This window comes from Phaseolus vulgaris, chromosome 11 (assembly GCF_051622355.1).
Source record: "Phaseolus vulgaris cultivar YP4 chromosome 11, ASM5162235v1, whole genome shotgun sequence".
Taxonomy (NCBI): domain Eukaryota; kingdom Viridiplantae; phylum Streptophyta; class Magnoliopsida; order Fabales; family Fabaceae; genus Phaseolus; species Phaseolus vulgaris.
This window is the reverse complement of record NC_143508.1, coordinates 31,798,960-31,809,792: the sequence shown is the minus strand read 5'-3', so window position 1 is coordinate 31,809,792 and position 10,833 is coordinate 31,798,960. Positions and strand designations below refer to the sequence as shown.

Sequence of the window (10,833 nt, the reverse complement as noted above, 5' to 3'; positions counted from 1 at the left end):
ATCATAAATAAAAGTAACAAAATACTGAAATCCTAAATTAAACTTAATACGACTTGGTCCCCAAATGTCAGAGTGAACTAAGGCAAAAGGAGATGAAACACGTTGTGAAACACTACTAGGAAAAGAACTACAAATGTGTTTCCCTAATTGACACGACTCACACGATAAAATAGACACATTAGACAAACTTGGAATAAGCTGCTACATCTTGGCAAGACTAGGATAACCCAACCGAGCATGAATGAGAGATGGAGAATCCATAATCGTGCCAACATGAGCAAAGATATGTAGTTGATAAAGTCCATAAAACTCAAATTCGGTGCCAATCATCCGTCCCAAATTCCGATCTTGTAAAGAAACAAAATCTTTGGTAAAAGAAATAACACAATCAAGGGAATGAGTGAGACGACTAATGGATAATAAGTTAAATAGAGACCTAGGGACATAAAGAACATTATTAATAGATAAAGAAGGAAAAAGGTTAATAGTACCAACACCATGTGACGGTACCTTATATCCATTGGCCATGGTAACTGAAGGTAAATAACCTGTAGTAGATAGGGAAGAGAAAAAAGATTGATTACCAGTAATGTGATCTGTGACACCTGAATGTAGAACCCAAGGGCCAAGGGAAGTAGAGTGAGTGAGGCCAACAAAAGATGTACCTGAATGTGCAATAGAAGCCGTGGAACTAGAGTTCTGACGATCCTCATACCATTTAAGAAATTCATTGAAAATAGCAGGTTGGCCTGGGGTATCAATTGAAGTATGGTCCACAGTAGAAGGTTGCACAGGAACAGTTTGAGCAATCACAACAGATTTAGGAGGAAGACCATGTAAGGCATAACATCTATCAATTTTGTGGCCAAGTTTGCCACAATGGTCACACTTGTGACGCCCTTTGCCCAATTTGTGAAGGCGAGTACGATCATTATACTGAGAGACTAAAGCAGAAGTGTCATCAACATGAGACGTTATATCAATGGTGTGTTTACTTGGCACACGCAGAAGGGTAGAACAAGTGGAAGTAAAATTGGGCACGATAGGAGATCCCAAAATTTGATCACGAACATGAGAATAATCATCAGGAGGGCCATGTAAACCAAATAACATGAAGAACTTCGATCTTTGTTCTAATTCTTGAGAAGGAGTGGGGGTAGGAGGTAATAACTCATTAAAATCATGAAGAAGAGCATGAAGCTTACCCAGATATTCCGCCATTGTACCATCAAGACATTTGGGAGCAACAATTGTGAGGAGATTTTGACACACACCATAAAGACGTTGAGTATCATTGGTGTATAATAATTTTTCTTGTTCCCAAACTTTTGAACATGTCTCATAGGTACGAAAAATTTGTTTTAAAGATGAGTGAATGGTAGATTTGGTAACAATGCATATTTGAGCATCAACTTTTAACCAACGAGAAACCTCATTTTCAGCAACATTAGGATGGGTAATATGATCAACATAACCTTGACTCTTAAGCCATAACTTAATATCTGAGGCCCAAGTGTCATAATTGGTTCCATCCAATTTGTCAATTGAGATATGAACATTGACATAATTAGTATAAATAGATGGATCCGACATAATGGCAGCGGAAGTAGCAACAACGGCAACGGAAGAAACCATAGTGGCAGCGAAAGCGGAAGAAGCCATAGAGGATAAGGACAAATCCAGTCACCGGTCAATTGGCGGGAGCAGCAAAGATCAAGGCTCCAGCAGCGGTTCCGGCAGCAATTCCAGAGGCGTCTCCGGCGGCGGTTCCGACGAGATTCTAGTGACGGCTCCGGCGAGACGGTGGGGCGGTGGCTGGAAAATTCCAGTGAACAGTGGGTTCACCAAAAAAATTGAACCCTAACCCTATGCTCTAGATACCATATTAAAAGGAAAAGAAAGAATTGGGTAAATCCCTTGTGTATATTGAATGCATAGGGTCATGTTTATATAGGAAAAGAATCATATGGACTAAGCCCATTACATAAATAGAGATATCTAGTAATATCTACAATATCTCATAATATCTAATTATATCTAATAATATCTAACAGTTATATTAGTTAAAATGTAATTTTATTTGCCACACATGCATATATTTAATTTTTATTGTTTTGTAGGATTTGCCTCTTCCTTTCACGGTTTATATTCAAAGAGGTAGGTTCAAGAATGTGAATTTGCATGGTTCAAACAAACAAGTTAAATGCAAAGTTCTTATCATACACGTTCCTAAAAGATATGTCAAATTTGAAAGCGGATGGAAAGAATTTTGCATGGAACACTCACTTCGAGAAGAGTATCAACTTATTTTTGAGGTAGATAATGACCATCCATGTGCACACACTAGGGTCATTTTTATAAAATTAATATGTATCGTAATAGTTTTTTGATCCAGGCAATATTTTAAGCCTTGGTCAAAATAGACAGTATTTTTAATTTTATTTGAACTTTATGTCGTCAATCATATAGGTTGCTCAAACATTGTTAATATTTATGTCTATTATATTCTTGTTTTTTATCCAATGTTTTTTTTTTGGGTAAACTTATTTATTCTGCAGGAAAACCCAAAAGCATAAAAAGATAACCACTTCACAGTGGTTTTAATTATTTAGAGAATAAATTTAGTCATTTGCTTATCATGAATTTTATACATTTTTTTTATCAGCAATAAAAAATAAATAAATGGGAACCACTTCACAGTGGTTTTAATTATTTAGAGAATAAATTTAGTCATTTGCTTATCATGAATTTTATACATTTTTTTTATCAGCAATAAAAAATAAATAAATGGGAACCACTTCAGGGGTGGTCCAACCCTTATACATAAAGAGCTAGCATCTTACCAACCTCCAACTAAGGAACACCTTCCAACTTAAATAAGGAACAACCAAACCAACTCAAGAAAGCATTAAACAACCAGCCTCATACAATCCATTGGGTTCAAAACCTAGTTGGGGTACGTAAAGGAATTACAACAGGACTCTGCAAAAATCCAAGACCAAACATTTACCTGTACCAGTGCAAATACCTCAAGCGCATCTACCACGCCCCTGTCGAAGGTCACTGAGTTCCTATGTCTCCAAATTCCACTCACAACATCAACCTAAATCGCCCCCCAAACGTCATTAACCACATTAGAAGCCGAACACAACCTAAATTGTTGGAAGTTTACCAAAGGGTCCTTGTGAATAACAAGTGACACTCCAAGCCACTCAAAACAAAGACACCACACCCGCCAGGTAAACTCGCAGACGGAAAACAGATGACTGGACGACTCTTCCACCTTCCCACACAAACCACACACCAGATTCTCTACCACCACCCCTCGCCTTTCCAAATTTACCCTAGTAGCAATCTTATTCTCCATCACCCTCCAAGCAGTGACCAAAGCGGAAGGCAAAGCTTTGCACCTCCACAACTTACTGTAAATTGGAGAAACCTCCCAAACTCTATCCTTCCTAACCTGAAAATAGGTTGAGTTAACTGTAAAAGTATGAAACCCCCCTGCCTTCTAAATCTAACAATCTGCCTTCCCCGATTCCAACTTCGCCCCTTGTAGCAACTGAAAGAACTGCTCCACCAGAGGTTTCTCCCATTCAAAAAAGGGTCTACGCCATTCAAAGTGCCACACCCAAACACCATCAATCCAATTCCCTAGTTCAGCCACCTTTGCACCTTTTGTCACACTAAGAGAGAAAATTCTCGGGAAAACACTCTTCAACGCGCCACAACTCAACCAACTGTCCTCCCAAAAAAGGATAGCCCTCCCCTCACCAACTTCCCACTCAAACCCATCTTCAAAACTTCTTCCCCAACCCTCTGAAGCCCACACCTCCTTCAAATCTTTCCACCAAAGAGATCCCCTACCAACTTTACCTTCCTCTCTCAAGCTTCTCCACCCCCCATACTTAGAAACAAGGATCTCTTTCCACAGACCGCCCTTATCCGTACCCAACCTCCAGATCCACTTACCTAATAGAGCCAAATTAAACAACCTTAGGTCAATAATACCTAGACCTCCATAGTCACGAGGCTCACAAACCTTTTTCCAAGAGGCCCAAACGATCTTCCTACCATCTAAACCCCATCCCCAAAGGAAATTCCTTTGTATTCGAACTAACTTCTCTGCCACCAAAGAAGGTAACTTAAACAATGACATAAAAAATAACGGGATTGAGGAAAGAACTGATTTTAACAAGCAAATCCTCCCAGCCAACGACAGACACCTGCCTCTCCATCTTGACAATTTACCCTGAACTCTCTCTATCACCCTACTCCAAAACGCACCCCGTTTGTGACACCCTCCTATTGGCAACCCTAAATAAACAAAAGGAGTTACCATCACTTTACAATTTAGAATAGCCGCAAAACTCTGAAGCAAGCTCTGATCCAACCCCAACCCACCAATAGTACTCTTCACAAAATTGACCTTAAGATCAGAAGCAAGCTCAAAGCAGAGTAAGATCGCCTTCATATTAAAGACACTTTTTGTATTAGCTTTACAAAAGAATTTTATACATACTGCATTATTTAACTACAACTCAATGTGTTGCATATTTATATGTGCTCAACACTCTATAGTGGTCGGTATATCAAACCTTATTACTGTTCATATAAATTCCTTCTATTGTTGGTATAGCATTAAGTATTATTTATCTCTACTAATTCTTAACACTTAAATATTGTTCATTTTGTGCTTATTACCACGTTACTATTCTTTATTTTGTACTAATTTTTTAACATATGATTACGATTATATTTTTCCTATGCGCTGTTATTGCTAATGTGTTGGTATAAATTGACTGTACAAATTCTTAACACTTAAATCTTGTTCTTTTTACCACATTATTATTCTTTACTTTGTAGTAAATTTTAACATATATGATTAGGATTATATTTTTCCATATATACTGTGTTATTGCTAATGTGTTGGTATAATTTGATATGCACAAAATAGCAGTTTATTTTCATTTTCTAACATTTATATTTTCTTATATCACTTGGAACATCATTCTATGATATTAAACGTGTGCAGGGAAGAAGAAGGTATCTAGTAAATAAACATATATCCAAAGAAGAATATAAGTTATTCCAGTTGGAAGCTAAAAGAATTACTCATAGTTTTATTGTCTATATGTTGTATAAACTTATTGATATACAAACTGTATGACGTGCCAGTACTTTTTTGTTGTAAAAATTGTTATTACTCAAACATTCCAATTTAAGGTTGTTAAGAAAAATGTGATTATGAAATTTAATAATCAACATTTAAAAGTTAACAAAGTATCATCTAAAGTTTATAGTCTTTTAACAATTTTGAAACGAAACTTTAATAATCATTATATTACATAAATTAAAACAATATGCAGTCATAATAATAATATGCAAGGAAATTTCATTATTAAAAAAAATAATTGTTAAATGGTTCATTTCCATCAAAGAAAGGTAAAGCCAGTTTAGGTGGTGTGAGTGTAGAGGGTGGACGGGGTTGGTATTGGAAGTGGGATTGTGTTATGTGAGGGTTGGCCTGGTGGACAACACTAGTAAGAGGTGGTGTGAGAGTGCTTTTCTCAATGGAGGTAATTTTGTGTCTAGGTAAGCAACGGAAGATACCTGGTCCATGAGAATGGCGGGATTGGATTTGAGATTGTCACTCCAAGCTTCTAGTGTAGTCTGGCAGGTGAGATTTTCTGTTAGAATTTATGGCCTTAAACAAGAGGGGCGGTGAATTGTTTATGAAAGATTTTCGCAAATTTTGAAGGTATAATGAAAGTCAATGAAGAATCACAAAATAAGAAACTAAGGAAACCAAACAACAAAACTGTTTTAGTTGATTTCCAGAAAATCAACCGGTTGTTTTTTCGATTCAACTGATTTTTTGCAGTGAATAAAAACAACTTAAAGCATATATTAAAGAGTTCAGGGAAAGAGATAAGCACATAAATAGATTTATACTGGTTCACTCTTATTCCAAGAGCTACATTCAGTCCCCAAAAACCACTGAGTATTCCACTATGCAATCAATCACATATTACAATCCACACACACCAAAGAAGTGATCTTCCCTTCAAGAACACACACTTCTTTTGGCAACCACACCACATAATTCAGAGCAACCTCTGATTCTACACACACCACAAGTATTCCAGAAATACAAGAGAGAAAGAGAAATGATTACACCTGATCAAAATCAAATAAAAAGATTACATAACAATCCTATTCCATTCTTTGAGAAAACCCAAAAGCTTGAAGTAAATCTTTGAAAAATGAAATCACTTTGCTCAATTTGAATTCTCTAATCTGTAGTATATTCCTTAGGAGCGTTAAACAATCTTTTTATATTCCAAATGTTTGTTAAAAACATTTAAAGAAGGAGCTTATTCAGTTTTAAAACATTTAAAACAAATTTACCAAACTTAACAAAATATTGTTATGGATTTTCTAAGAACAATCGGTTGAAATCTTAAAACAACCGATTGAATTTGTTTGACAACAAAGTCAACCAAATTCAAATAGTTTCAAATCCTTTTCAAAACCCACCAAGTGTCAAACAACCGATTGAAACAATAAAACAACAGGTTGTTTTTCCACTTCTTTAGAAAACACTCTTTTTCAAAAAGGTTTTGATTTAAATCAGATTTGGATTCTAACCAATAGGGGATTACAAATTCAAACTACCCATAACCAACACACAAAAGCTACAACTAAGCCTTTAACCAAACTTCATGCATGGATTTGGAGACATCAAAGCCCTTGTTCAACATTTTCATCCATCTAGACTTGAATGGTAGTCAAACAATCTTGTGCAAAACCTCTTCCACGTCCTTTGATTGAGGTTTGGGAGGCATGAGGAGGCAATGAAAACACCAATTTACTTGTACTCTAAGAATCCCTTAGCTATGGAGATCAACTATTTTATACTAGGGTACACTCAGAATTCACCTCCTTTTCATATATGTATCAATCCTTTTAATAGGAGTGAAATGGGCCTTACAATGCTTAAACTTAAACAACACAACCTATGATTTATTACACTAGGCTCAGACAGGCTTATCCTATTACCAAATCCACCATCGAATTTGGTTGTCTTTTGGGCTCACGTGCCTCGCATGCTGTTAGGCCTTGGTGTGTAACAACTTCATTCTCAATCTAAGTACATAATGAATAAAATCCTAAACCAATATGTCATCTTTTGGCAAGAGTCTGAAGCATGAGATAAGGCACTTGACTAGCCTTAATCAAACTGAATCATAGAATTACGGAAGGGGTACTTTAATTTACAAAATCAAGAATGTTTGAGATTTCTTAGTGCAATAATTAGGCAATTGAGGGTCTGATTTTTCCTCCTCATTTACTCTAAAATGTAAATTATAATTGTAGCATTGTGAGAACATAGTTTTTGTAAATAAGCATTGTTTGTAGCGCAGCGCGTGAGAGTTGTATTAATTTTATACTAAAGTCATGCAATTTTAGCAGGACTTTACTTAAACATAAATTCCAAAATTAATCAAGTTGTTTAAGTTCCATACTATTTTTATACAAATTGATTTCAATCAAAATTGTGGATTTGACAAAGGGTCTGTGTTGACCACTAAATGAAAGGCGTGTGCCCCTAGGATGACTTCTTGGATGTGAAGTCGTGCCAACGAGCAATGTATCCCGTAATAAATTTTATTTTATCGGTAATAAAAAATAAAATAAAATAGAACCACTTCAGGGGTGGTTCAACCCTTATACATAAAAAAAGTTAAACTAGCTCCAACAAACGCCTTCCAAAAACCAAACCAACTCTTCTACCCCTTACAAAACCAAGCAAAAAACCTCAAGAAACTAACCTCGTACACTCCAAAGGAGCCAAACACCAATCAAAATAAGAAAACGAAACTAACCGGGAATTTGTTAAAACCCAAGACCAAGCCTTTACCTGTGCCAACGCAAAGACCTCTTTCTCGTCTGCCACTCCTCTATTAAAAATTATACGATTCCTGTGGCTCCAAATCTCACTTATCACCCCAACCCAGATCGTGTTCCAAGCAACCAGACCCGTCTCCGAAGGGCACAATCTAAACTGATCAAAGTTGCACCTTGGTTCAATATGAGTCACAAACTGGATTCCTAGCCACTTAAAACATAAACACCAAACTCGCCAAGCAAACGAACAACCAAAGAACAGATGGCTACTCGACTCCTCCTCCTTCCCGCACAACACGCACCTCAAGCTTTCTAATAGAACCCCTCTTCTACTAAGATTGACCCTGGTAGCAAGCTTGTTTTTCAACACCCTCCAAGCCAAAACCATTGCAGAAGGAATTGCTTTACTCCTCCACAACTTCCTAAGCTCCTGCGAAGAAACCGCCTCAATATCCTTCCTGATAAGGTTGTAAGCAGAGCTAACGGTGTAAGACTGAAAACCCCCACCCTTCCAAATCCACCTATCAGTCTCTCCAAGAACAACCTCAACCCCAAGCAGGAGCTGACTTAAACGATCCGCCGCCGGTTTCTCCCATTCGAAAAAAGGCCTTCTCCAATCAAATCCCCAAACCCATCTCCCATCAGAACAAGACCCAAGATCCGACAGTTTTGCATGTTTGTTAGAGCTGATTGAGAAAAGTCGTGGAAAAACATTCTTCAACGCCTCACCCATCAACCAGCTATCCTTTCAGAAACAAATGTCCATCCCATTCCCAACCTTCCACTCAAAACTGTCTTCGAAACATCTCCCCCTCCTCTTCGAATACCAAACTTCCTTCAAATCCTTCCACCAAAGAGAACAACTATTACCATTACTTGCCACCCCCAGATCTCTCCACCCCCGGTACTTAGAGAAAATGATGTCCTTCCAAAGACCTACCTCAACCGAACCCAACCTCCATATCCACTTTCCCAACAAAGCCAAATTAAACAATCTTAGGTCTGTTATTCCAAGCCCCCCAAACTCACGAGGTTTACACACCAGGTTCCAGGAAGCCCAAGCAATCTTCCTCCCTTCTGCACCCCATCCCCAAAGAAAATCCCTTTGCAACTTGATCAACTTCCTTGCCACCCCAGTAGGCAATCTGAACAAAGACATATAAAATAACGAAATAGAAGAAAGCACAGACCTAATCAAACAAATTCTCCTAGCCATCGAAAAAACTTCTACCCTTCCACCTGCTTAACCTAGCCTGCACTTTCTCAATCACCCTGTTCCAAAACGCACCGCGCTTGTGGCTCCCTCCGACAGGCAGACCCAAGTAAATGAACGGAGGGGCTATCGTATCACAACTAAGAATCGCTGCAAATCTCTGAAGTGTGGCCTGGTCCATCCCCGTCCCTCCAATCCTACTCTTCGCAAATGAATGAACCATTCTCGTGCAAAAACCTCTTTGGGAAGCATTCAGACTGAGAATATTTGAATCGGAAACATGTCTGCATTCCTACTTCCCCAACCGATTATCCTTAGGTTGTTACACCCCTCCATGGCGGCTTATTCTTTTGCATGTAAATAATCTCTTCATTCATTTTCCTCCACTCCTGTAGTCTTCCTAATAAAAACCTTCATGACCTACAACATTGGAGAAACTACAAATGTAACCATAGAAACATATATAATGATCTATGATATTTCGGTATCCCTTGCTTTATAATTCATCACCAACAAAATACATTCCAGCTGCAAACAACATAATGTGAGAAAACATGTTTACAGCATGTCTATAAAATTATGGAATACCGATGAATGAATGAACAATAGGTGGAGACTTTTATGTTGATCATTGTTTAATAAGGTGGGGTTTCACACGTCCATTCAACTCTATCCTTGATAGAGGCACTGAAGACAATACCATGTGATATCTCATGCCTATGCCCTCTATATCCTTTAACACTATTCTTCTCAGGGATTTGGGTTTCCTTCCCACACAATCTTAAAAACTATATATACACTATCCCTTGTCTTCACAAACAACACATGCCATTGCAACTCTCCAGCTTCAACACTTGGATTCCTTCCTTCAAGATTTGAGATTCTTCTACTTCATTCAATCAAGCACAAAAAATGGGTTTCCGATTACCTGCTATTCGACGAGCATCATTCACAGCTAGCCAAGCAGCTTCAAAATCTTCAGAAGTCCCAAAGGGCTATCTTGCAGTGTATGTTGGAGAAAAACAAAAGCGGTTTATGATTCCCATATCATACTTGAACCAACCTTCATTTCAAGGCTTGTTGAGTCAGGCTGAAGATGAATTTGGATATGATCATCCCATGGGTGGCCTCACAATTCCTTGCACCGAAGACGTCTTCCAACGTATAACTTCTTTCTTGAATTGACAATATATCTCACTCTTGAAGACTGACATAGATTAGTGGACAAATTTTGTACAATAGGCATCTCCTAGCTTGTAATCCTTTTTCCCTTACTCGAGAAAGAGGGAAAAGAAACAGAATGACAAAATCAAATTGTATAATTCTTTTGTTTATATGCCATGAATTCAATCACTAAAGCAGCTCCTACCTATTTTCTGTTTTAGTTTCCGTCTGTACTTTTTGCTTAATGGATAACTAATTTCACAATTTAGGAGACTAACAATGGGCGTCTTCTCAAAATGTAAACATCTCCCTTTCTATGGACAAACCTTTAGAATCACAAATTCATATTTCGTATAGCATATATTTACTTGATTAATTAACAATACTATGTCAATGATACATATAGCGCTATACATCATTGAACCGAGTAAGAATTCTTTCGCAGGGAATTCATTTGCCACTCTCTTTCTGGATCTCTTCATTATTACTTTTCTATTTAATTTGTAATGTATAAATCTTTAAATTATAACTGTGACTCTTTTCCA

At 37.5% G+C, this 10,833-nt stretch overlaps 2 protein-coding genes across 2 annotated transcripts; one reads left to right on the top strand and one right to left on the bottom strand.

The window, feature by feature from the left end:
* Window positions 1-310: 310 nt before the first annotated feature.
* On the bottom strand, window positions 311-1,273 carry LOC150023184 (uncharacterized). The gene is made up of 2 exons (XM_090297676.1): window positions 585-1,273; window positions 311-348 (listed from the first exon to the last, which is right to left on the bottom strand). The coding sequence occupies exons 1-2, from the start codon at window positions 1,219-1,221 to the stop codon at window positions 311-313; spliced, it is 675 nt and encodes a 224-aa protein (XP_090153802.1). The 5' UTR covers window positions 1,222-1,273.
* Window positions 1,274-9,889: 8,616 nt separating this feature from the next.
* Window positions 9,890-10,483, top strand: LOC150023183 (auxin-induced protein 6B-like). Its single transcript, XM_090297867.1, has one exon. It carries the CDS (start codon window positions 10,037-10,039, stop codon window positions 10,307-10,309), a length of 273 nt encoding a protein of 90 aa, XP_090153993.1. The 5' UTR covers window positions 9,890-10,036; the 3' UTR covers window positions 10,310-10,483.
* The last annotated feature ends 350 nt before the right edge of the window (window positions 10,484-10,833 follow it).